This window comes from Zeus faber, assembly GCF_960531495.2.
Source record: "Zeus faber genome assembly, chromosome: 7".
In the NCBI taxonomy this organism is placed as follows: Eukaryota; Metazoa; Chordata; class Actinopteri; order Zeiformes; family Zeidae; genus Zeus; species Zeus faber.
The window spans coordinates 10,132,316-10,159,253 of record NC_137203.1 but is presented as its reverse complement, the minus strand read 5'-3'; the positions used below and the strand labels follow the sequence as shown (position 1 = coordinate 10,159,253).

The window sequence follows — 26,938 nt, the reverse complement described above, 5'->3', positions numbered from 1 at the left end:
GTGAGGAGGGTGCAATAGCATTGATTGCGTGTGGTGTTCTGTCATCCTGGCCAGCATCCTTATGTGCCATCTTTGGCGTTTTCCATGTGGTCTTGGTTCCACAACGGGGTGAATTATATAACCCCATTAGAGCCTTTGCAGTGATAGATGCTGATTCCCTAGTTTTTTAAATCCGCAAATTAACACCCTTTTACGCCCCATCTTGCTTCCTTTACCCTCCCCCATCACCCCTCGCTGCTGCCAGGCACCAGTGAGCCGAGGGAGCCTCTAATCGATGATTGTGCTCCCAAAGGAGTCAGTAATGAATGTGGGAATCGGAGCCAGTTGAAATGGAACACCTCCCCATAGAGATGGGTTGGATTTTAATTAGCCAAGTTAATGGGCCACAGCACGGTCGGTTGAGTGGTAGATAGACAGAGATGTGGACAAGGGGTCTCCACCTTCAAACTCCTTGGCAGTCAAACCTGATGACTAGCACAACCGCAACAAAAGGATTACAGTGGGACAGTGTCAGAACACAAACGCAGGCTGACAGGCCGCACTCTGGCTTTCTAAAACCTCTGCATTAAATTACATCCTTTTGCAGACGCTTTTGTCCAGAGCCACTTACAATAAGTACATTTGTCATTAGTAGTGTAACCGACTGCACATTAGCCTTCGTCAGAAAAGCTGTCAAAGCTGGTGGAGGAGCGAAGTGAATGAGCTACATTTTGTAAACAAACCATATACCCACCTCCCTGTCGGAGACCCCTTCCGCCAGTTACAGTACCTGTAATAATAGTTCCCCAAACTATTTGGAAATAATGTCCCAATGGGCTGGGGTAGAACTGAAATCACCACCATGGACTACAAAATTGGGATGGACAAAATGTTCTTCCCATATTTGGGATTGGTTTCCACTGGGTGCTCCTCTTTCCTATGACATCCAAAAACAGACAGGCTAATTGTAGAGCGTGCCCGTACTGTGGGTGTGTGAGTGAATGTGCGTGATGTTGTGGTGGATAGGAGATCCACTGATGGTGTATCCCTGCCGTGCGCCCCCCTAAACTGGGTTCCGCTCCGGTCCTGTGATTCTAAACAGGAATAACTCTTTTCAGGAGATAATTCGTATGGCTTATAGCCTAATTTCGAGACAATATGATGCTATTGAAAGAAGATAAATAATAGTAAGCTCAAGTGCACTTGCTCTTGATCTTTATTATAGTACTAAACTTGGTATCATCTAAGAGGATCTCTCCGTAGGGCACTGCCAAGACCAACACAGCTGGTGAGATAGTCTGCAGAAGGTAGTGTTTTGTGGCCCATATTATTTTTCTGCTGCTATTTGTTGTTGTTATTGGGGTGCAGGATGACGGAGCCACTTACATAACTATTTTTGAGCTCTGCACCCTACTTCAATTATTTAGAATTGTTCTCCACTTCTACTTTTGCTAGAAAACTGCATGCGTAAGCCCCAATCCCCGTGTGCACGCCCAAGTTCTTGAAGGCCTTCCCTTCCTGCTTTTCTGCTACCTGCATGAGGTGGCCAGAACTACACTTCATCTCATAAAATCTCATAATCTGAAGAGGCATTATTGGGATCGTGGGTAGGCAGTAAGAGCTGAAACTCGCTTTGTTCTTTAACTGCCAGAGTTTTAAGCTCATGGGTAAGAGGCAAGTATTTGAAGAGGAAGGCTGATGGTGAATGAAAAGAGCAAGACTGGTATAATTATAGCTGTGGATTGAGAATTCCCAATATTTAATACTCACTCTCACAGACAGCACTGAACAATACATTCACATAACTTCACCCAACTTCTTAAAGGCATAGCTCTCCTGTTCTAACACCTGCATGAAGGAGGGAAGCACATTTCTCAGTGTGTTAAACATAGCACGAGACAACCGTGTGTATCATTAACTCACATAGGATAGGATCGTTTTTTGCATCCATCTCCAAGCCGCACGTAATTTGCACATGTTTTACACTGGTACGCCACAGGAAAGCTGTGGATCATCCCAGCATGGTGAACAGCATGGATGTCGACCTCAACAAAGAGCTTTTCCCTCCACCTTCTCAACAGAAGCCACCTGCAGTAAGTTCAGTGGCTGAGCGCTGCCTCCCGTCTCTGTCCTCCCTGTCCCAACGCTAACACAATTACCCTCCAGTGTGTTCTCCGATCACAGACTGTAATGATGCACATTCCATCCAGTTAGAAGTCACAAGACGACTTGTGATTTTGACGTTGTCAGTGTTTTTATTTTCTATGCCCGCAAGTTGAAATTCCTGGACCTCACTGATAAAAAGCTCAATGATTCGGCACATTGCTCCACAACCTGTAGTTGGTTGGCTCCCTTTAGACAGCTGCATTTAAATGGATAGTTGACTGTTTTCGCTTCACTTCTCTGTACTTTTTCTTTTACTTTCTCTTGACCGCCCTTTTTAAATGATCGACAATCATTTTCTAGCTTTGCTGGCATATTTTGAGTCAAATTCAATTTCTTTGTGTGATGTTATTTGTCATCTTCATTAGACCATGAAAAAAAACAAGCGCCGGTGTTAAGAGATTCATGAGCCCAATTCACACCTGGCCATGATAATCAATCTTGTGTTCAAATACAAAACAGAGAGAGATTCTATTTACCCTAGCATTACCACCACACACACACACACACCGAAATCATGATGGTCTCATTGGCATGATTTGTGACGGTATTCAAAATGACCATTAACTTCTTATATGTAGCCTGGCTCTGGCTATCAGTCAACTAAAGACACTTATTAGTATGCAGGATTATTATGCAATACACGTTCAAGACCTGTGTTAAGGGACGTGTTGTTTGTGCTTGGAATGCCGGTGTGTATTGATGCCGTGGATTAAAATGTATTTTTAATCACCAACACTCGATGGTCGTGACAGTGTGTATTGTTGTTGTCTTTCCCTGCTTGCCAGCTGTCATGGGGAGTGAGAATCAAGAAGAAGCTGAAGTCTCCAGCTCCCTACCTGGGCAAATTCAGACCCAGTGTGGGCCTGTGCTGCCACCAGTGCACGCCATACAGTCTGGTGAGACGTCTTCTGCCTGCCAGAGAACAACCAGTGGGGGGGGGGGGGGGGGATGTAAGGCGAGCGTTAATAAGGTGGTAATGAAACAATAGAGTTGCGGTGTACGTTGATAGCTTCCAAGAGACACATTTGTCTCCGTGTTCAATAGTTTTCACACGAGAAGAGCTTAATTAGTTACAAAGACAGTGTACCTTTCAACGTGATCTATTCCAAACGCTATTGATACAGCACACTGATCCAGCTGACCTGGCCCACTAAGCACATCTCGAACATACAGAGCAGCCTTGATGGATGGCCCCAGTGACAGGGCATCCTGCAGAAGCCTTTAATGCCGTTTACATAACTGTATATATCAATTCGTATTAAGGTTTGACTGAGCTGCGACACTGTCAGTTAAATTCTCTGTAAGGGGTACTCATACTTGTGTTGTTCCAGTATCCTGCTCATGTATTAATACTCATGTAATAATACCCTGAATTCATCATGTTCAAAGTTCTGGCTTAAAGGGAAAAAAAAAAAAAGGTTGATGAGGTGATGGCAGGTCATGACACTGACATTTTCTTTAAGCCGGGTAGTGAATAAATCATTTTCAAAATAGAAAAACCCAGTGTTTTCAAAACCAGTAATTACAGTCATGGCAACTGAAAATTGCAATAGTATTAAAAATAATTGTATGGTTACTCTGACTACCTGGTTTGAGGAAAAATGGAATTGCTGCATCACTACAGTTCGGGTTGGGGCGTGCGTGTGTGTGTGTGTGTGTGTGTGTGTGTGTGTGTGTGTGTGTGTGTGTGTGTGTGTGTGTGTGTGTGTGTGTGTGTGTGTGCGCGCATATGTGTTTATCTTTCGATGTTGCTTAGGATAAAAGAACACCGAATTCACCCTCCCTCGGCCTCCAGAACCTCCTGAGTGTTAGCGAGAAACAGACCAGGTATTGTATTTTTGCTCCTCTTTTTGTTATCTTGCATACGCACATTTCGTTTAAAAAAAAATAAAAAAATAAATAGAAATCCCCTTGATCTTTGTGTGAAAGGTACCGCGGCTGGCTGGTGCGAAGAATTTGCTGCATCTTGTTTGTGTCTGGATGCAAGGTCTACCCGAGTCATGCCAGTGGCAGACTGGACAGAGTCCGTCAGAGCAACAGGTACCTGAGATGGGTTGAGGTGCCAGAGAGGAGTAATTATGTAGAGGAAAATGAAATGGGTTCCCTGCGGGTCTGCAGACGGTGAAAGAGAGGCGGGGAGGGAGCGAGGGGATATAAGAGATACATCAGAGATACCGGGGGGAAAAATGAAGGGCCAACGCGAGAACCGGGCGGGGCAGGAAAGTCATCAGACCGCTCAGTGAGGGTCTTTAGTATTGCTCAATCTAATTGAGTTTAACCTTTATGTAACCTCCTTATTTAAAGGATGTTGTTTTCCGACCGCAGAGCTGGTGTCAGTGTTTGTCTATTTGCAGCACAAAGCCGGCCTTTGTGCCGCGTTAGCCCTGCTTGTCCTGTGACTGCGTTTCAGGGTGCAGGGAGCTCTGCAGGCAGAACACTCAGCACCTACGGGGGGACGCGGCGGAGAGCAGCTCCCCTCGCCGTACCACGCCCTCATCAACACCTACATCTCCCCTCGGCTTCTGCGGTGCGTGTGTGATATCGGAAAAGATGTGTTGAGATATGAAAACGCTGGACTTGAATAACAAAATGCCTCGAAAGTTATGGATATTCGATACACACAGTGAAACAAACACTACAAAGGCGTAGCAAATACGTCTCGGCCGGGGTTCAATTACAGAGAATTGATTGAGTATAACGTGCCGCGGCATGAAGGCTCGCATACATTTTATGATCTCCCAGAAAATCGAAATAAGAATCTGGCGATATGTGCGGAAAGTTAAGATTGCATTAATGCATAAGTAAGTAAAGTAAAGTAAGAGTTACTGTTTCACAGTTGCATTAGATCAGTGGGACTGAAGCATAAAATAATTTTTAAAAATCCTCAATGACTCCTGCTTTATTTAGTTTCTTTGTTCCATCCACTCGCTCTGTTTAGGTTTGGGAGCTGGCTGATGCTGAAGACCCTCAGCTCAGTGTTCAGCAGCGTTCAGGTTAATCTCAACCACCTGGCCGCTCTGCACCCAGCCTCCCAGCAGGTACACACATACATGTGCCCAGTCACACACACATACACTGACGCATACACTCGGTGGAGCATACTTAGTGTATCATAATAACTTATTGGCCAATTTCACATAATATAGTTTCTCTTAAGATATTTAAGATTTACAACATAAACAAAACTTCAATGGTGCTGTTAATATATGCATGAACTGTAGTTAAAAAACTTTTCACTGTTAAGTTTCTTTATGTGGTTTATAAAGGACCTTTATCAGTATTAGCTGATAAAAACAGACAAGATAACTTATGTTGAAAAACTCATAATCAAGAGCAACTGATAATCCACTGCTACTGATAACTGCCAATTTGCCAAACTTAATTGAGATTTCCCAGCTGGGTTATGACAGATTTATCTTAAGATTTCATTTGATCGAAACAGTGGGATTCTGTATTGTTCACTGCAAACAGGAAATTCAGATTTTATTCATAAAAAATAAAATAAAAAAGAACACAACAAAAACATTTATGTTGAAGCAATTGTCGAAAGGTAATTACATTAACTCACACGATTTCCTCCTGGTTTAGCGTAGAGATGCATTTTTATGAGCATTCCACTCGCAAGATCATCTACCCCTCTCTTCCCGAGCCGCATAATGATCGGTATTGATAAAAAATATCGACCTAGAAATTGCTGGACACAGTGAAGGACACTGTTGTTTTCCACTGCAGGGCGTTCCGCTGGTGTACGTCACAGTGCGTCAGAGCACCGTGGACTCTGTTCTCCTTGCTCTGGTCCTCTTCTCTCACAGCCTCAGAGTTCCCTACAGCCTGAGTCCCCTGCAGCTCCACTGCTCATGGCTACGGTACACGCACACACAGCACACAGATACACACATCCTGCACGCATTATATAATAAACATCTTAAACGACGTGAGCATAATACACAATGCAATGTAATACGTTATAATGTGTTTTGCCGCATTTTCAATGACCTATTACATAATGCAATAACTCTGTGACTACAGCCGCGAATCAAATTACAAACGGTTAAATTTGAATTTTCACATTACGCAGACTCCATTCTACTCTATGTCCAAGGGATCCCAAACTGCGGTCCACAGCCCCCTAGGGGTACCTCTGGGAATTGCAGGGGTCCGCAGCAAAATCATTTTAATTTTATATATTCTGTATATATAGTATACACTCACTGAACACTTTATTACTGTCGACACTATGCTAAAGCCTCTTTTCCGCAGCATGGTACCGACTTTACTCGCCTTTTTTGGTTTTCCATCGGGCCGGACCTGGTACTTTTTTTTGGTTTAACCTCCATAGAGATTCCAAGCGAGCTGAGGCGATACCAAAAAGTGATGTGAAAACACTGCAGACTACCGATTGGTCAGAGAGAATAATTTCATGACACGGGACATCTGAGCTCTGATGTAGGATTTCTCAAACGCTCGGTCTTTTGCCTTGCTGCCTTCAGCCTCTTCTGAAACAAAATGTGTCTCCTTGCTGTGACAAGCAGCCACATACTGAGAATCGAGAACACTATCCCTTCAATATCCTCCATTGTTCCTGTGTGTGTCACGTTGAGGATGACTTCACGGCAGTTTCATGCTGCGTCGCTATGACGACCAGCGACATTGAGGGGATACTATCTGCAGGTGAAAACAAAGTACCTGGTACAAAAGCAACTAGAGTCAAATCGAGTTGAGCCCGGTACCATGTAATGGAAACCTGCCGTTATACTGGGCGGGGCCTGGCTTTGCTCTCAAAACAGCCTCAGTTCTTCTTGGCATGGACTACACAAGATGTTGGAAACGTTCCTTGGAGATTCTGGTTCCATGCATCACGGAATTCCTGCAGATTTGTCAGCTGCACATTCATGCTGCGAATCTCCAGTTGTATCACATCCCAAAGGTGTTGTATTGGATTCAGATCTGGTGACTGGGAAGGAAACTAAAGAACATTGAACTCAGTCATGTTCATGAAACCAGTTTGACTTTTTCTTTGTGACATGGTGCATTATCATGCTGGAAGTATCCGTTAGTAGCCGTTGACCTCAAAACACGGACTTCCACTTCTGCACCTTCTTCTTTTTGCACATTTTAACTGCACATTTTACACTTTACCATGTGTATATAGATATGTTTATATATATATTTATATATAAATATGTTTCTTAATAATTATTATGTGTTGTATGTAAATATGTTGTATGTAAATATGTTGTATGTAGATTTGGAGCTGTAACAAAAGTAATTTCGCCCTGGGATTATTAAAGTATTTCTGATTCTGATTCTGATAGAAGATGGTCAATTGTGGCCATGAAGGGATGCACATGGTCAGCAACAACACTCAAACAGGCTGTGGCATTCAAGCCATGATTGATTGGTATTAACAGGCTCAAAGTGTGGCAAGAAAAAAATATTCCCCACACCATTACACCACCACCACCAGCCTGGACTGTTGACACAAGGCAGGTTGGGTCCAGGGATTCCTACTGTTGGTGCCAAATTCTGACCCTACCATCCATGTCTGTTCAGCAGACATCGAGATTCATCAGACCAGGCTACATTTTTCCAGTCTTCAACTTTCGGTTTTGGTGAGCTTGTGGCCACTGCAGTCTCAGCTTTTTCTTCTTGGCGGACAGAAGCGGAACCCGACGTGGTCTTCTGCTGTTGCAACCCGTCCGCCTCAAGGTTCGGCGTGTTGAGCATTCGGAGATGTTTTTCTGCTCACCACACTTGTACAGAGTGGTTATCTGAGTTACCGTAGCCTTTCTGTCGGCTCGAAGCAGACTGGCTATTCTCCGTTGACCTCTCTCATCAACAAGGCGTTTCCTTCTGCCAAACTGCTGCTCACTGGATTTTTTTTTGTTTTTCGCACTATTCTGAGTAAACTCTAGAGACTGTTCTGCAAGACAATCCCAGGAAGTCAGCAGTTACAGAAATACTCAAACCTGTAGGTGAACAGGTGTTCCTTATAAAGTGTTCACTGGGTGTAAATATATATATTTACATTTATATTATTATTATTATTATAATATATATCTATATATATATATATATTTCATTCTATTCTATGCTTATATGGAATTTAATGTAAACAGATTGTTTGGCTAAGCAACAGGCTTATTATAAATCATATGCAGCTAGTTTATGGTGGAAATGCCTGTAAATATATTTTGATAAACATTATTTTGTGTCTGTCCCCAATAATCAAATCATATTATTGCTATAACTCAATGCGTTGCATTTTAAACTCAATACACTGCTTTAGGGTCAAATCTGGGTACATTTTAAAGTTGCGATTAATCGTGATTACATAGACAAATATTAGATGTTACAAATAAATTATTTTAATCCTTTGACAGCCCTCATAATAACACATTATGTGATAACAATTGCAAAACGCGGCATAACCTGTTCAGTACGTCATTCACAACATGTCAAATGTGTCGTTACAAATGCTATAGAAGCCTCTTTACGCCTTCCCACAGCTTCATACTGCAGAAAGTGGGCGTGGTCTTCCTGCCGCCCGGAGCCCTGACGGAACAGGATGCGGAACTGGACGCCTTGTACTCTCCAGTCATGACATCTGTATGCCGGACACACAATAATAATCAACTGTCCTCTGCATTCTGCCTTTAACGCCAGGGTGAGGGGTGTGTGACCAGGGAGTGTGAAGCTGACGTGCACGTCTTTTAGGGCGGCAGGAAACCAACATGAACAGGGGGGTGGAGGACATGCACACATCCACACAGAAAGGCCGAAACCCGGAACCTCAGTGCTGACCACCGTGCCACCAAAGGTTCTTGGGTTGAAAAAAGTTGGTCGGGTTTCTCTCTGTCCAAACATCATTGTTGAAATGGAATGTTGTGATGTCAGGGTCAGTCCAGTTCCCCAAGCACCAAACCACCAACGGACACTGCCTGGATATTTTAGACAAAGTTTTATATTTTAACAAATCTTGCAGATTGCTGTGGAAAGATGTCGAGCGAATGAACAAAAACACAAATACAGATGGTGATAAAAGGCCATAGTCTTTGATTGGCTTTTCAATGTTTATATTCACTAATAGTCAGACATGGACACATAAACATTATAATGATCTGTCTATCTGTCTGTCTATGTATCTATCTATCTATCTGTCTATCTATGCATCTACAGTATGTGTCTATCTATCTGTCTATCTGCTGTACTGGTTATGTGTTCACGTTCATGCACTCTCCCACAAATACATGCATTCACACTTTAGCTTAAATGGTGACTATGCCACACACACGCGCCACAACTGCTACACCTTCACACATCTGCACACATCTACACTCTTTTCCGTCACACTCCGTAGAATACCATTTTCTCCGACACTTAATCACAATGCGACCCGCCTGTTTCTCTCCTTTGTGTCCCATTCACCCCCCCTCCCCAACCTCTTTCTCTTTTCATTTTCACTCACAAATTACCAACAGGCTTGAGTTTTGTTAGAGATGCTGCATCTTGGGAGTTTGGTCAGAGGGAGGTAGGCAGTGAAAAAGAGAAGTGGTGAGAGAAGAAGAATGGGGCTTAGCGCGTGCGTGTCTTAAGTCTATTCTAATGGGTTTGTGTGTGTGTGTGTGTGTGTGTGTGTGTGTGTGTGGATGAATGTAAATACACCATTTTTTCAAGTGTGTGTGATGGGGAAAGAGAGAGAGAGTGACTAAATACACTTGTTTTTTCAAGTGTGTGTGTGCGCGCGCGCGTGCATGCAAGGCTGCGCTTGGCAAGCCAAGGCAGGTGGTGTGTATTTTTCCACAAAGGTAATTTGTCGATGCTTTTCCTTATTTAGGAGATTTCCATGGAGCACAGCATCGTCCTTCTCCTCTCCCCTCTCCTCCATCGTTCTTGTGTCCATCCTCCATTTTTTTTTTCATCTTCCTTTTCACTGTGCTTTGCCTTTTTATTTAGAGGTGGCGCTGCATATTCATCACCGGGGTCATCCTCCTTGTGTCTCTAGCAGCAATGGAGTGTTTTTTTGTGTATTATATCTATTTGCAAAAACAAAGTGCTTTTCATTTGAAGGACTTACTGCCTCTAATAAGATCAATGTTTTTCCTGTACGGCTCCATAAAGTAGCTCACGCTGGCATTAATCTGAAGGACCAGCCACAGTGGAGCATAAGCAGATTGTTTATGAGTTTGGCGGTAAGAAGGGTTTTTATTTATTAGGGGTTTTTTTTTCGCCCGCCATTTATGCGGGTAAGCGTATTGGGGTCCTGCCTGAGAACTCAGGTTGCTTATTGGCCGTATTTCAATGTTAATAGACCCTTATTGTTTATTGAGTGTAGGCCTGCACAGCCGCTGTTCTATACAAATTGAATTTCCTCCCTCCGTATGAAGAAGCCCGTACTGCAGGCAATAGAAGTATCTGCTGTTCCCGTGAAGTGTCCCTCCCAGCCTCTCCCTTTGTCCCTGGTCTCTTCATCCTTCCCTCCTCTCTCCCTCCGTGCTCATCACGTTGCCCACACACGATTTTTCCCCTCAAAAGACTGTCCATATGGTCTGGCTTTCATTTCGCCGTAAATGGCCTTTTATGTTAATTTCTCCCGCACTCCTGCAGCTCTATCTCTTTTTTTTTTTTTTTCTTTTTTTTTTTTTCTCTCAAGCTCTTCCAGTCCCCACTCCATCTCTCTTTCTTTCGGTCTCTTTCTCTTAATTCTTATTTCATCTCCGTCTCTTTCTAACTTGCCGTCTCTGTTTCTGCCCTCCCCACTTTCCTCTTTCTCGCTCTCTCTCTCTCTCTCACTCTGCGCTCTGTCTTTACCCTCTCCCCGCTATCCTCCTCTCTTCCACACCCCTTTTCGAACTCTTCCTTTCTTTCTTCCTTCCTTCCTTCCTTTCATTCTTTCTTCCTTCCTTTCTTTTTTTCCTTTCTGTCTCCCTCACTCTCACCCTCCCTCCCTCTGCTCTCTCATCCCTCTCTCTATCTCTCCTTCTCTCTTTCAAAACACTACAGCTTCTCACTATTTCTTTCTCTCTCCCTCCCACTCCTTCTTCCTCCCTCTCTCCCTCCCTCCCCCCTCTCCCTCATGGCCCCTCTCTCCCTCCAGATGCTAGGTGAGCTGCTGTGTGAAGGCCAGGCCCTCAGTATCAGTATTTTGGGGGAGGGTGGTGGAGGCCACTGGCTGGCTCGCATCAGGCAGCTCATCAAAGAGGGAGCGGTGCCTGATGTCAGCCTGGTCCCTGTGGGCATCTCCTACGACTGTGTCCCTAACACCGGTCTATGGGTGTGTAGACTGCACACATACACACATGCACGCACACTTCTTAATGAGAGCCATCTGTATTCTTAACATCAGGTAAACATATTTAGCTTGGAGGGGAAAACAGAATCTCACACCAGCAGATGAACATCCAGGATACGTGTTGATTTGTGTTGATTATACTAGGGCCCTCTCCAGATCAGACACGACGCCCAGTCAAGTATTACACACACACCCGTCTAAACATGTGTGCGCGCGCACACACAGGCACACTCTCTGGCTGGCAGTTAGTCTTATTGCTCATCGTTGATCCTGCTCATTAGTGCTGACGGGGTTGTAATCTACCTCTTAATGACAGTCTCTCATTATGTTATAATCGGTAGGCTTGACTCATATTTAGCTTGTGTGTGTGTGTGTGTGTGTGCGTGTGTGCGTGCATGTTGCCTTTCTTCACAGGTTGGTTTACGCTCTTTCTTCCGGGGGCAGCTTGGTGGCAGTGTAAGGGTTCATCTCGCCCAACCCTTCTCTCTGAAGGTGAATTCAGATTAGGACCCGGCTCAGCTCGCAAGAGCCTGCAAATTATTTTTTGTGTTATTTGCTGTTATTTGCTTTCAATATAGACATTGTTCTTTCTAAACCTAAACAAAGTCATCGATACATCTTTAGGATATATCGGATTACTGGATAGTACACGGGTGGAAAATAATAATAGTTTACACATTGCAATCATCAGGAGGAGAGATACTAGGGCAACAGTTATGCTGAAAGATCGAAATTCAAAGTGGAATTCAGTGACTCTCAAAAGCACGAATAGTTATCACTCCCATATTTTAAACGATAATAGATAGAAGAACACTTGCTTACGTCATTGAGGGCATCAAAATGAATGGAACAGAGGAAGCGGTTGCATGACTTTGACGACCGTTGAGCCAAGGCATTAAATTGTCTTTATTTGTCTGAAGGTTTTTTTCCTGACTATTTAAGTGTTTTCCTCCCTGCAGGAGATGTGTGACACGGGGAGATGCAGAGTGGATGGATGCCGCCCTCTACAGGATCTGTTGCTTCCCCCCATCCTCAACAGGTACCGCTGCCTATGGCTGGATGATATCATTTCACGTGGTGATTTTGGAGTAGCATTCTTTTTACTTTTTTCAATCTAACATATGGCAAATCGAAAAGTTTCTTTATTTAAACTTTGCTGTAAACCTTAAATCTGGCACCATGGATCATGTGAGTGCCTTCCTCAGAGTTTTTTTTATTTATATTTTTTTATCCGCTTAGATTCGGTCCAATGAGCGCCAACGTTGCTCAGCCTTGCCAGTGGAAAAGATAAAAAAAAAACTATCATCCTTCTGCGATCTCAACTTGGCTTCTGCCTTTTCTGGCTTTTATGCGTTAATTCTTCGAAGACAAAAAAGGACGGTGGAGGGCAGAGTGAAAGTGAATAAAAAGGACAGCAAGCGACAGTGGATGAAGGCAAGAGGACTGGACGGAAAGCAAGATCAGATTGTTATCAGCATGCAAGCAATTTGCGATCTTTTTTCTGCTCGCCGAGAAGATTAAAATGCTTTAGTGCTATGGCGTTGTGGCTCTGCCGTGTATACTTATTCTCTTTGTCTCTGGCGGTCATTGTCTCTGGCGAGGTTTTTTTCTTTGTTTTTTGTTTTTTTGCCTCTTTTGTACCAATTGATAAATGCACAGTGGTATTGAGATGAGCTCCTCTACTGAAAATGTAACACCTACACACATGCATCCATTTGTTTATTAAGAGCATTTATATAGGTGAGCACACAACAGTCATTTATTTTTTCACGGTTCAAAATGGCATTTTTCATTTTTAATGGCCTTTTTTTTTTATTACAGAACCAATGTTTTATAATTTGATAGTACTCTCTGTCTCGTTCTCCCTCTCTCTCTCTCTCTCTCTCTCTCTCTCTATCTAGGACACACACACAAACACACACACACACCGGGTTCAGCTTCATAAGTCACAGTCAAACACTATCACTTCAGCTTAGTCTCTGATAACCAACACAGAGGCTCTTGGGAGCGCACATCACCTCCAACGATATTGCTTTCGTACACTTGTAACCACTCAAAGGGCGGCTGTGCAGTTTCCCTTTTTTTTTTATTGGAAATGTTCTATCGGACATCCAGTTACCTTGATCATGAGTAGTGTGATTCCAGAATCCAGCTATTTCCTGTTCATCATAGATGACATATAAAAGATTAATCATTAGCAAAATGAAATACTCTGAATTACATTACTTTACACTACATTGGCGCTTTTGTCCAAAACCAATTACAACAAGTACATTTTGTCATAGTGTCAAATCACTGTATGTCAGCCACAGCCAGCTAAACCTTCTATGGGGACGAGCAACTGTAGTGGGGCAGGAGACTCTTTTATGGCCAAGATCTAACTTCCTGGCACTTGTTTCAAGAATTCCATCATTTATTTGGTAAATGTATTTGAAAAGCAATTTGCCAAGGATTAAAAACATTTCAGTGGCTTTAAATCACACAGTCTTTGGCTTTGCTCTCACGCTTAACTCCTTCCTTCCTTCCTTCTCTCCCTCATCTGCCTTTCTTCTCCAAAAGAGCCGAAACCGCGTTTGGCCAGAGGAGGATGGCGTGGATTCTGCCGTCTTATTACGCACCCGAACTGGACCAATCGGAGAGAGACCTGGGCGTCGCCCTCACGCTCCATCTCCTCTACTGTAGCCACAGGAATAATACAGCTTAACAAATATATAGAATGAATCAGGTTTCCGTTGGTTTCATCATCTCAAATTCCACCACGCTTTCTTCCTTGTTTTTAGCAACTACCTCCTGCATGGCGGTGATGTCCACCAGCCTGGTGTCCAGTCTGTTGTTGCACAGACACCGCAAGGTGCCTGCGCTGTCTCCGTTTTGTGTGTGTGTGTGTGTGTGTGTGTGTGTGTGTGTGTGTGTGTGTGTGTGTGTGTGTGTGTGTGTGTGTGTGTGTGTGTGTGTGTGTGTGTGTGTGTGTGTGTGCGTGCGTGCGTGCGTGCGTGCACTTTCCGCTCAAGTGTCTACCTGAGAACATTTCCCGGTGGTGATGTTGCACAGAGCAGCCTCGCACCGTGAAGGACCCATTAATACTTCCAATAAGTCTGGAAACCGTCGACCTGGTGCAGCGTCCAACTGCAGCGCTGCTTTGCTGAGTCACACGCACTCATTTGTGTCTGATGTGGGCGGTTAATGTTTTGCATTTCCTTTATTGGGGTGCTTGACCTTAAAACCCAGCGGCGTTTTCTTTCTTTTTAATGTTACCTTTTTCTATTTCTCTCTCAAACACACACATACACACCTTTACTGCTTCAGCCTTGATTACGTTATGCATGACCAAAAAAAAACGATCGCTCGACTCTACCCAAGGGTCTGACTTGAGTTAATAGCTTAAAAATAATACCCCTCGGGGATCTTCACTCCCAATTGTGATTCCCAGGGTGTGTGCGTCTCCTCCCTGTGTCGTGATGTCGCCTGGCTGACGGAGGAGCTCCTGTTCCGGAACAGAGATGTGGGATTTGGGGGCAGTTTGTCCGAGGTGGTGCACCAGGCGCTGACCCTGCTCAGCCCTCACCTCACCTTCGTTGCCACCACCTCCAGGTTGGACTTCTTCTCATGAAATATGCATAAAAAAAAAGATCATTTAAGATACATGGTGCCTATTGCTCAAATACACCAATAGAGAATACATATACATTTGTTTTGCGCAGTTCTTTGTCCTCAAAGAAAACCATTAGAGCTTTCATAAAAATGTCCCTGCATTTTTATAATATAACATTATGAGTCTAAAATCATGTTGCAACGTCAAATTAAATGTCTACTTTCCAAAAACGTTTTTTTTTTTTTTTTATTCATTAATGTACACATTAATAACGATTGGCTTTGTCTTCTGCTAACTGCCCAAAAGTGAATGATGTGATGTAAATATGAGGTCTTGCATGTAGTAAATCTTTTCCAACAGAAAAGATTGTCTTTCCATCGCTCGGCTTCCCCTCCTTCCCCCAGGAAAGACCCCCTCGTCCTTGCGGGGCCTTCCGTGGAGGCTGTGCTCCGTCTCTCCCGCCACGCCGAGATCGTCACACACACCTTCATAGCGGAGGCTGTCGCCGGTGAGTGTAGTAGTCTGTACCTTTTTGAAGGAAAAGTGCAGCATTTTTTAAACCTTATTACACCTTATTACTTACTGCCTGAAAGTCAAACAGAGTGATTGGCAACAAGCACCAAGCTGCATCACCCCCATGCATGTCCAGCCTTAACCAGAAGGAGGATCAGTCTCTTGTTTTTTTGTTTTTTTTCAACCCGTGCTGTCAGCAGGCTGCGATTGTATCCAAGTCAGGGTTCATCTTGCAAGTGGTACTTCAAATTCTCAACCTGCAAAGCCAATCTTTAACAGTCATCAAGAGGCGCTCACAATGACTGGGTCCTTTGGATGACCTGTGGGATGAGCAGAGCACATCATTTCTGTTGTACATGTACTACCGCCACCAAGCCCCCTCTTCTGAGGACGATCTTGCCATGTTTTGATCAGCTCCACAACTAATCATCATTGGAGGACCTTTTTTTTTTTTTTTTTTTTAATAGGATTTATTTTTTATTCACGAAACTATTATTATTCAGGGTGTTTTGGGGAGTTTTTCCTTGCCCGACTGACAGCTTAGGCTAAGAGGTGACAGGAGATAGTGACGGATTACCCTGATAGTGTGGAACCGAGACACTCTTTGAAACTTGACTTGATTTGAATTACCGTGTTATTCACCGTTGATTTGCTGGATTTACTGTTGCCTGAATCTCAGAACATAGAATATTTAAAGGCTGTGAAATCTGTCAGGTATCCAAAATGTCTTGCTGCAACTCTCCTCTGCTGTTGTATAAGCCGCCTCTGCCAAGACAATTCCCCTGGATCCACCACCCTTGTTAGCCTTGAGTTTTGAGTGGTGGATATCTCCGTTGGTTATGGTTATATCTATTTTCTGCGGTGCTTCATCTGCATCACCACTCGCAAAACAAATATGTCAGCCGGTTTATTATCAAGACAATTCGTGCCACAAGGTGGGAGCTTGGTGAACTGTTCAAGCCCATATAAAAAAAATAAAATAAAAATCCATCAATCTTAAGAGGACTTGACCAAACCTCTTCATCCATTCCAGCTCCATAGGTCTACTGCTCCGTGCTTGGCCACATGAAAAGCAATTGTTTTACCGGGATCATTGATAATTTAGTTTAGTTTATTGTATATTGCCAATCATTTGGATCTTCAAGCTAACTTTTAGGTTTATTGTATATTGCCAAAATGTTCTTGTTTGTTTTTTTAATTTTTAGGTATATGTTTATCATTCGGTTTATTGTACATTTGCCAACATTGTATATTTGACTGTTTAGTTTTCTATAGGTAGACAGATCTATCTATCCATCTATCTGTCTATCCATCTATCTATTTTTCTATCAGTCTGTCTGCCTACCTGTCTGCCTACCTATCTATCTATCTATCTATCTATCTGTCTGTCTATCTGCCTGTCTATCTATCTAGCTATCTATCTGTCTATCTGTCTAGCTATCTATCTATCTATCGACAGTATCTGCCTGTCTATCTGTCTATCTATCTAGCTGTCTATCTGTCTATCTATCTATCTACAGTATCTGCCTGTCTATCTGTCTATCTATCTAGCTATCTATCTGTCTATCTATCTATCTATCTAGCTGTCTGTCTATCTATCTATCTATCTATCTAGCTATCTATCTATCGCTATAATGTTGTGGTGTGGTACGGTTGACACCACCACTATTGTTATGTAGATACCTTCATGAGCCAATTATTACCCGAATTAATAGTGTGTGTGTGTGTGTGTGTGTGTGTGTGTGTGTGTGTGTGTGTGTGCGTGTGTGCGTGTGTGCGTGTGTGCCTGCCTGCCTGCCTGCCTGCCTGCGTGCCTGCCTGCGTGCCTGCGTGCGTGCCTGCGTGCGTGCGTGTGCGCGGCTAGCGTGCGCAGTGTCAGCCATGCTCCACAACGTGTCGGGCGGCAGCACCAGAAGCCACGGGGCGGAGGGCGACGTGGAATGTGACGTGCTGCTCTGCCAGAGTGAGCTGACTGAACGGACTCTGCAGCTCTGCCATCTCCTGCCTCCGGGCTTCATGCCGGCGAGTTTAAATTCACATCACACGCGCACACATCTCACACACACACACACACACACACACACACACAAACACACACACACGCACACAGACCCGTGCACACACTGCCATCGAGCATGCGGCACTCAATGGATGTTTAATTGAGCAGAACAGCCATTCATCCTGCTCTGCCGCCTCTATCTCAGACACAGAAAGGTTTTGAAGTGTGTGTGTGTGTGTGTGTGTGTGTGTGTGTGTGTGTGTGCGTGCGCGCGTGTGTATTTGTTCAATCTTGGTTCAAGGGCTCCTGATCCTGGCCATAAATACTCCCCCCTTTTCTCTCGGCACAGCCCTCACTTAATAATCACTGCCTGGTCTCGGTGACCGGTCGTCCTTCTCTCCCCATTCTTCACCAAATAATATCTTTCTCTTCCTTCTCATTCCCCCCCGTCGGCCATTTCTTCTCCTCCTCCTCCTTCGCCCCTCTGATCGTAACAGCATCTCTTACAAGCACTTTGTGCTGTCTGTCAGCTGTCCCCCAATCCCCCTTCCCCTGATTTGTAGGGCTGTGGAAACGTATTTGGCATTCTAACGTTTGGGCTGGGTTTCTGCTGAGGCCAGACAAAAGGCGGAGGATGGGCCTCGTCTCTCTCCATCTCTCTTTCTCTCTCTATCGCTCTCTCTCTCCCCATCTCTCTCTCGCTCCTCCAAATCTCATTTCTTTCTTCACTTTCCACCCTTCTCCCTGCCTTTTCTCTCTCTCCAACCCTCCAGCCCTGTCAGTCATCGCAGGCGTTCTCTCTGGATGCCGTCGACAGCCTGGTGCGCTGTGGCGTCCTGATAATGGATGAGGTAAGAACGTGCACCGATAGATTTAAAAAAAAGGAAAAGAGATGAACGCAAAAATCAAAATCTGTTTTTTTCCCTTTTTTCTTTAACTCCTTATTTCACATCGAGGAAATCCTGTTTCAGGATCCCGTAAATCCGCATTGTTATTCTTGACATCAATACGTGCAGGAGAGCCGACCATAAGAGCAAATACTCTACGCGCAACTGCACCACCTTCCTTCCTTTCTTCCTTCCATCCCACGAGGAGGTTCAACACGTTCTGCCCTAATCAGTTTGTTTCCTCTGAGTCCACTTGTCTGTGATATTAAATAAAGTCGTGTCCAGCTCTGTGACTCCTGCAGTGTTACTTGATCTTATCGAACGCTTTTCCATCGGTTCCACCGGTTCAGTTGCTGATGAAAAATAGTTACTGTGTTGTGAGAGTACATAAAGTACGGCATTGCAAGACTGAATAGGCGATATGTATTTCAATGAAGTTATCGTATTTATAAATTGTAATTGCAATTTCCAAAACATCAAACGTAGATTCCCAGGGACGCCCCCGTCTGTGACTTCTGGAAGCGACACGAAGCCCTGTCCTGGTCGACGTCTGACGATCCGTATCACAGTGACTCTGACTGCGAGGAGCCGGACCCCAGGTCCTACAAGGTACAGGGTGGGTTCAAACACACGGACGGCGGGCGTCCCCCCCCCCACCTCATCTGGTCTCTCTCTCTCATTCCGTCCTCTCTCCCACAGGTGAGCCAGCCATCTCAATGCCCCGAGATGCTCTCCTTCCTCTGCAGTATGCTGAGTGGCCATTTGAGGGCGCTGTGCTGGGCCACAGAGGGACTGGAACTCCTCGACACACCTCTGCCAGGTGTGTGTGTGTGTGTGTGTGTGTGTGTGTGTGTGTGTGTGTGTGTGTGTGTGTGTGTGTGTGTGTGTGTGTGTGTGTGTGTGTGTGTGTGTGTGTGTGTGTGTGTGTGTGTGTGTGTGTGTACACGCTTGAATGAAAGCGTTTCATACCACAGAGGAAAAACACACAAAGAAGTGGAAAGCCATTTCCAACTGGAGGAGCGTTTGTAGTCCGCTGTGAGCGGGAGAGGCGACGTCGTCGAGTTCACGCAATGTCAAGGTTCGATAACAATAAGTTGACGGAAATGAAGGAAAGGCAGCAAATGTAAACATTAAATTGGGGAAGGAAGCAGGCTTTAGGGGGGCGTCCTGAAACTGTCGACAAGTTATTTGTTTGTGCTCTTGTGCACAGGAACCTCCTACCATAATAACAGACGGCATTTATTGTCCCGGTGGGGAATTGGTATTTTTTACAGCTTCAAAGGTAGAAGAAAATACTGTACAGATACGGGCTCATAAATATATATTGCGTTGAAGAAGAAGGAAAAAATAGGATGAAAAGTACAGAAAAGGTAGTGCGAAAAAAGTTTGTATTCTCATATAATATTTGTTATATTATTTGAGTCCATTTCTGCAGAAGAAGTTTTTTAAGTTTTTTTTCCACACGGTTTCACTGCTTTTCTGTGCTCTAGTGGCTGAATGTGTGTCTCAGATGCACTCACTTCTCTGCGGCAGAGCAACAGAGAACAAACAGCACTACGGTCAGCACACACACACACACGCACACACTTTTAAGCTTTTAAGCTTTTTGTTGAACCTGTCATCTTAAACCATCGGTCTGTCGTGTTGATGTGTGTTTGTATTATGGGATGTCTCGCAGAATGCTGCAAGGAAGAGGCGGCACGCATGGCAGTTCGAACCCTAACGGACCTGGGGGTGAGTTTGAGATCCCTGATCAAAATGTCAGAATCCCATTCTTTGGCATAGAATATTTTTGTATGCGCGGAATTTGTCCTGGTAAAGATTGGGGCATTTCCCTACAGGCATAAAAGACAGTAAACAAAAAGCTATTCTATGCACAGGGTACATTATGTTTCTTCCCTTAGAGACTTAAACCCTCCATTGTCGAGTTAAAATATAATGCAATGCAAACATATAGCTTTTTGGAAAGCTCGAGAGGAGTTCTTGGAATAAATAACCAGTCTAGGTTTTCCACGTCAACATTGTTCTGCCTCAAGGTCGACTTGGGCGCCAGGTTAGCGAGAAAATTCAGATACAAAACAGAGCCAGTCTGCTCTGGTCACAACAATAGCGTGTTTGTCATTGTCCAATAAGAAACAAGAGCGCCAAGGGCACTGGGGATTTGAAGGGGCATTCCACTGTGGGTTTTCTCATCTATCGATAGGAATGTTGCTTATCTCTACTAAATTGAAATTGGTTGGCAATCTGCTAGGGCTCTCTGTACATACGGTGAATTCAGCATTAAAGCCCTAGAATTCCACACGTGCTCTGGCTTCCAACCAACACAAGTCCACGACACAGCCCATTTATATTCAGCAAAGCCACATGCGTGTTTTATTCATTATTAACTGAGCGAGTTTTGTGATTTGAGATTTCGCCATCCATTATGTTATTCTTCAATCTTTTCAATGGGAATGTGGAATTGTCCTCTGACGCTTAAAGTTATAGATCCATGGGTTCATCTAAGAAGAAGAAGCATCTTTTGACTCCTGCTGGACGATAAATATGACTGTTGTAGCCTGGTTTGTTCAGCTGTTAAAGTCACAATTTACACTGCGTTCTGTGACAGACTGTCTGTCTGCATGTCTCTCAACATCTCTTATGTACGTGTTATAATGTGCATTCAGTTGTGTCTCTCAGAGGGTTCTTCACAACCAATTTCAACATTGAATCTGAAAGATGCATTCTTGGACCACGAGGGAAAGAGGAGAGGAAGCATCCACCCCCCGTTTTATTTCTGACCTTGCTGGAGTCATCTCAGAATATATTGAGCAAAAACCAACTGATTTTCCTCATTGGTCCGGTTCAGAAAATGTCGTTTTTCATTTGACCTCATTCTTGTGTTATCACTGCCATGTTGAGTTGTCATTGTCCATGTGCAGCCTAAGATAAGAAAGGAGCGAAATAACATTCCATTTTCAGAGCAGTGTCCCTTTTTAGGTGAAGGTTATTGCATACAGTATAAAGTGTGTGTGTGTGTGTGTGTGTGTGTGTGTGTGTGTGTGTGTGTGTGTGTGTGTGTGTGTGTGTGTGTGTGTGTGTGTGTGTGTGTGTGTGTGTGTGTGTGTGCGCGTGCCTCCTCAGGTGCTGGTGGAGGAGCAGCGGAGTGGGGCTGTTTTCGTGGACGTCGGCCCCGTCTTCCAGCTCAGAGACGAGCGGGACAAACTCCATGGCTTCATCTCCCAGTTCCTCCACCGCTGACGGCAGCACCGCCACCGGATCCCACAGCGTCGGACGAGCAGCTTCTCCTCAGGTCAACCGGGTCGTTACCTCCCGTTGAGGACCGTCAGTGTAGAATAGCCGACAGGCTGATTGTGTTGGTTTTTTTGATGCTGCTGTGGTCACTGGTGACATCTCCTTGTTTTCGTTAGGAGCGACTTAAAAGATGTTTTGATTTTTGTAGCTGTTGGGGTGGTTTTAGTTATGGTTCCGTTTGTGTTGATATATATATATATATATATATTATTATTTTATTTTTTTTAAATAGTTAATGTTGATAACCTTTATTTTCATGTCTTAGTTGTTTTTCCATGTACAACAAACAAGCTGGCCATTTTCTACATGTTCACTGTGTGTGTAATGCTTGGTGTCAGATTTTCTTTTCCAGCAACTCCCTCCTCATGAATAAAATTCTGGATGTGCTGAGTCAGTTGCCGCATGACACAAAGTTCAGGAAACCCCGACCTTTGCCACGAGAGGCTGCCAGAGTGAAATCAATGTCCAGTTGAAGTGAGGGCAGAAAGTTGTATATCTGGCAATTCATGGTATAATAATTCACAGAGGAGGGTGCAATTGGGTTGTATGCCTGCCCTTTTGATTTGGGGGCCAAATAAAAGCCGTATTTATTTTTTTTACCTTTAATTTAATATGAAACACTAGTGCCGACTAGTGGTGATGTCTGAGAATTCTATTAGAATCAGGCTTTATTGGCCAAGTATGGATCTAAATACAAGGAGTTTAATACCGGTTCTAAGTATATAGAGAACAAACAGTAAAAAAAATGTAATCAATTGTTTTTCCTTGAATTGTCAGTGATTGGGCATTGATTCTATATCATTCTTAATCCACCAGTCGTCATAATGTGGACCACACACAAGCTAGGAAATGGCTAGATACTTTGACCATTATTTTATTTGATCAAATTCATATTATTGTTCCAGCATTGTCAAACTATTAAAACAAAAAAAAGTTGGGGCAGCTTTGCATTCTGTTTACTAATAGAAATAATAAAACAGAGTGTTAAAAAGATTAAGAATCCTTGGGTTATCCACTGCAAAAACTTTTCCCCTTCAGTGGGAGAAGTTAAGATTTCAAGCCGAGCTCTGAATAGTTATGGTGAATAACTCCTCTTTTACAATTGGAATTCACCGGACGAGAATAAAGAAGACAACGACAAACAAATAAATAAAGTAAAAAGTTGGCTGCGGGAGTTGAGCCCGAACAAAATAACCCGCCTCCACTGCGTATTTATCACAAAGCATCGGGTTCACCGTTCCGCCTGCTGCAGCAGCAGAGTGGGCGGCTGCAGGACGTGGATGTTTGGAGGGCTGTGGGACGACCAAACCCGCAGTGGGTTTCAGAACGCCGCGATGCGTCACGTAATTGGGTCCTCTAAAAATACACACTTCTCTGTCATATAACACAAACACAACACAAAGCGTGTGGGTGAAAGCCCATTCAGTTTAATTACACACGCACAGTAATATATTTATACAGTCGTTAAATGACTTGGATTTTTCGTTCAATAGAGTGTGTGAACGTCAACGTCTGTCACACATTCATGGATTTTCCATAAAAAAAATCATTTGTTCCCATCCTTGTTAAATACTAAATGAAATACAAAGCAGGCACTACTATTAAACTGCCTTAAAAATATTATTTCCCCAGGGGACATTTAACTCTTGGAGGATTGTTTTAAGTTAATTAAAAACTAATAATAATAATTTTCATGCTGTATTACTTGTTAAACCTTTAAACGTCTTTTTTTTTCTTTCGATTTTTTTCTGTAGATTTATGCAAGTTTATTAAGACCCCCCCCATCTGTCTTCGGGCTAGACCACCTTATTGATTATTGATCCTATCTGGTCTATCTGACACTCCACCACGTCTCCTTTCTGAAAGAGAAAGAAAGAGGGCTTTCTAACAATCGCAAGACATTTTCGCTTTCTAGGTCAATGATGACCGTATGGATTCAACACCACCCCTAAATCAATACTTCCTCTACCCCGCCGCGCATAATTGGGAGTGTTTCAGAGGTCGCCGACCTTTGAGCTTCTGTCAGTGATTTGCGAGATTGGACGACCCGCCGAGCACCACTCACCTTGAGGAACACCGGCGGCTTCCTGAACACTCCCACGCCGGGAGGAGTGCCGGTCAGAAACACATCCCCAGGCCTGAGGGTCGCAAACCTAAACGGCGGGAAAAAGCACCTTGTTGAAACATGCCGACGTGGTGCCGAAGCAGCGCCAAAGGATTTGAGGTTGTTTAAGGAGTGTCCGGAGGCCTTACTGTGAGACCCAGGCCACCAGCGTCTGAGTCTTGAAGATCATCTGGTCGGTGTTGCTCTGCTGGACCGTGGCTCCGTTGACCAGACAGCGGATACCGAGGTTGTGTGGATCTATAATGGCAGATGGAAGTCACAAATTGTATCTGAAAAGCCACTGTAAAACCAACTCATTCAGCTCATTTGTTTTATAGCCTCCCCTCCCCCGCCCCTCACCTTTTACAGAATCGGTCGTTACCAAGGCGGGGCCCAGAGGGCAGAAGCTGTCGAATGTTTTTCCGAGCAGCCACTGTTTCCCGTTGCGTTTCATCTGCCAGTCACGGGCGCTGACGTCGTTGGCCACGGTGAAGCCTGCCACGTACGACAGAGCGTGTTCCTCCTGCGAAGGAAAGGATTTGGGATTTCAGAATGCGCTCTTCAATAGCTGAGATAAACAGAGCTTCCACCCTTTCCGTAGGTCCGGTCTTTCGGGGCTTCACCTTGATGTTTTTTCCGCTCCGTCCAATCACAAAGGCCAACTCCACCTCCCAGTCCACCTCCTAAAAAAAAAAAAAAAATCAAGAGAAACGTGACAGAGGAAAAAACTTAAGAGATTGCGTGTTGACGCTAAAAATGGGAAATTTAGTGTGTAACTCGGGTACGGCGTAAACATGTCATAATGTGTGCGGAGCGTGGATGTTTGGACGGCTGTGGGACGACCAAACCCGCAGTGGGTTTCAGAACGCCGCAATGCGTCACGTAATTGAGTCCTCTAAAAATACACACTTCTCTGTCATATAACACGAACACAATACAAAGTGTGTGGGTTAAAGCCCATTCAGTTTAATTACACACACACACACGCAGTTATATCTTTATACCGTCATTAAATGTGTGTGAACGTCAGCGTCTGTCACACATTCATGGAACATTCATCATTTGTTCCCATCCTTGTTAAATACTGAATAAAATACAAAGGGGGCACCGCTCCTAAACTGCCGGAAAAACTGCTACTAAACTGTCCCCTTATTATATATTATATATATAATAAGGGGACATTTAACTCTTGGATTGTTTTGAGGTAATTAAGATAACAAATTATTCAGTTTCATGCTGTATAACTTGTTAAACTAGATTTTTTTTCTGTACAGATTTATGCATTTTTGAGGGTCCCCCCCCCCCCCCCATCAGTGTTTTCATAGCTCTGTTTATTTTCATAATACACTCCTACGGCATTTTATGTTGCACATTAGAATCGTTTCCCAACTTATGACCTGGCTTTCCGGGGGCAGGAGGATGTTGTCGTAGGGTCCAGTGATGGCACTGGGGAACTTGCTGAAGATGATGGGTTCTTTGGGGATGGGGGCGTTTTGCTCCAGGCAGTGGTCGCGGTAATTCATGCCCACGCAGATGACCTTTTCGGGGGCCAGGACGGGAGCCAGCAGCTCGACGTCCGACCGCTCCACCAGGCACTGACCCGACGACACGGCCCTGGGAAGGAGGGACGGAAAAGAAAACCCACGAAAGGTGGATTAAGGTCTGGGCCGGGACGCAGGGGGCCAATTATGAATGCATGCTTTAATGGTTTTCGCTCTTTGGTGGCTGTTACCGCTGCGCACGCTCCAGACCCTCGTCTCCCAGCTCCAGCAGCCCTCTCAGCGTGGAGGGCATGGAGGGGTCGAAGGCCCTCAGGTCCACCACGCCGAGCCCCTCGCCCTGTTCCACCCCCACCCTCGCCCCGCCTGCGTCGCCGAGTCGGCGGAACTGCACCAGCCGCATGGCCGCGCCGCTCAGGCCTCTCGCCGGGTTCCACCTGGGAGAGGACGTCTTCAAGAGGGACAGAGCACGGAGGGCGGGTCTCATCCAGAGACGGCGGAGATGGGACGTCGCTGTGGGAGGAGAGGTGAAGGACTGGGGAGAAACCGTGCGGAGGAGACGACACACACAAAGAGGGACGAGTGGTTTTTTGCTTTTTTTTTTATAGACGTCACTTTCCACACTTCATGGTCTTGAATCGTCTTCCGTCCTGTGGCGATACGTCCAGCCAGCGGACCGCACGCAAAAACAAACAGGTGTCAAATATTGCTTTGTTCAAATTGCTTCAGAGGAATTATTCACCGTGTCAAAAAATAAGAAACCTAATATTTGAATCAAGCAAAAGGTATTTGCTGTTGGGGTGATATTTCAAAACAATAAGTGTCATCAAATAATCCATCAAATGTATTTTTGAAATAAGGTATTAAAAAAAAAAAAAGTGGAGAGCAAAGTCTACTGTTCTCCAGGCTTTTTTTTGTGTTTTTTACTGAAAATGATCTATTTTCTTGAGTATACTTCAGAATCTTGTTCGCAGACGCCCCCAGTCAATGCGTCACAACGGAAACAAATATTGATTGTTTTCAACACTTTCTGGCTTGTTGACATTTCATTGTTTTGCAGTGTGGCCACAAAATACAACAGCATGGCGGTTCCAGGTGGGCGGACACACGCACCTTCCACCTCGTCTCGTCTATATCTCTGCAAGGAACGATCACCGCTGAGTTCTAGGTGTTTCTTTTTTGTTGTTTTTTTGTTTTGTTTTTTACTTTTACAGAGAAACGAATCCAAATAAGCAAAGCATCCGAAGAACAACAGACGAGTCGCTCTGCTAAACCGAATTTGCCGTCGACGGCTGTTTTTCTATCTTCGAAATGATATTTTCCCCCAAAAAGACGTGGCGCTTATATCCTGATTGTCACGTGAGGGCAGCACACGGTACTCCGGACCTGTTGCCACTCACCTGTGCAGCTCTTCACTGCTACAGCACAACAGCAGTACTACAGCACAACAGTAGTACTACAGTACAACAGTACTTCTTCTGTAGTGTTTTACGGCAGTTTGCATCCCTAATGTTGCTTTACTGCCATCTACTGGAGTCATATATCACTTCCCACTCTCAGTAAGTTCTGTAGTACAGTACAACACTACTACTACCACTACTGTTACTTCTATT

The 26,938-nt window shown here is 44.3% G+C and overlaps 2 protein-coding genes across 5 annotated transcripts in view; one reads left to right on the top strand and one right to left on the bottom strand.

Annotated features, from left to right (window-relative positions):
- Window positions 1-2,000: 2,000 nt before the first annotated feature.
- gpat2 (glycerol-3-phosphate acyltransferase 2, mitochondrial) lies at window positions 2,001-21,668 on the top strand (the record flags this gene model as incomplete). Its single annotated transcript, XM_080004177.1, has 22 exons — window positions 2,001-2,072; window positions 2,931-3,041; window positions 3,902-3,972; window positions 4,075-4,185; window positions 4,556-4,672; window positions 5,084-5,183; window positions 5,878-6,011; window positions 8,655-8,754; window positions 11,243-11,419; window positions 11,882-11,929; window positions 12,397-12,476; window positions 13,997-14,115; window positions 14,218-14,288; window positions 14,868-15,028; window positions 15,434-15,537; window positions 17,407-17,564; window positions 18,315-18,392; window positions 18,915-19,037; window positions 19,128-19,248; window positions 19,919-19,987; window positions 20,107-20,162; window positions 21,552-21,668. The coding sequence occupies 22 exons, from the start codon at window positions 2,001-2,003 to the stop codon at window positions 21,666-21,668; spliced, it is 2,298 nt and encodes a 765-aa protein (XP_079860303.1).
- A 1,461-nt stretch (window positions 21,669-23,129) lies between these two features.
- Window positions 23,130-26,938, bottom strand: part of fahd2a (fumarylacetoacetate hydrolase domain containing 2A) — a 4,511-nt gene continuing 702 nt past the window's right edge. The window contains exons 1-8 of one of the 4 annotated variants that reach the window (XM_080004514.1): window positions 26,726-26,760; window positions 25,559-25,975; window positions 25,224-25,440; window positions 24,450-24,509; window positions 24,187-24,349; window positions 23,976-24,084; window positions 23,788-23,875; window positions 23,130-23,581 (exon numbers count right to left, since the gene is read on the bottom strand). In XM_080004514.1, coding sequence (XP_079860640.1) covers window positions 23,519-23,581; window positions 23,788-23,875; window positions 23,976-24,084; window positions 24,187-24,349; window positions 24,450-24,509; window positions 25,224-25,440; window positions 25,559-25,812 — 954 coding nt within the window. In that variant the 5' untranslated portion in view covers window positions 25,813-25,975; window positions 26,726-26,760 and the 3' untranslated portion in view covers window positions 23,130-23,518. Of the gene's footprint in view, window positions 23,582-23,787; window positions 23,876-23,975; window positions 24,085-24,186; window positions 24,350-24,449; window positions 24,510-25,223; window positions 25,441-25,558; window positions 25,976-26,725; window positions 26,761-26,938 lie in introns of those variants that run through there. The other 3 variants (XM_080004513.1, XM_080004515.1, XM_080004512.1) reach the window with 3 other exon arrangements.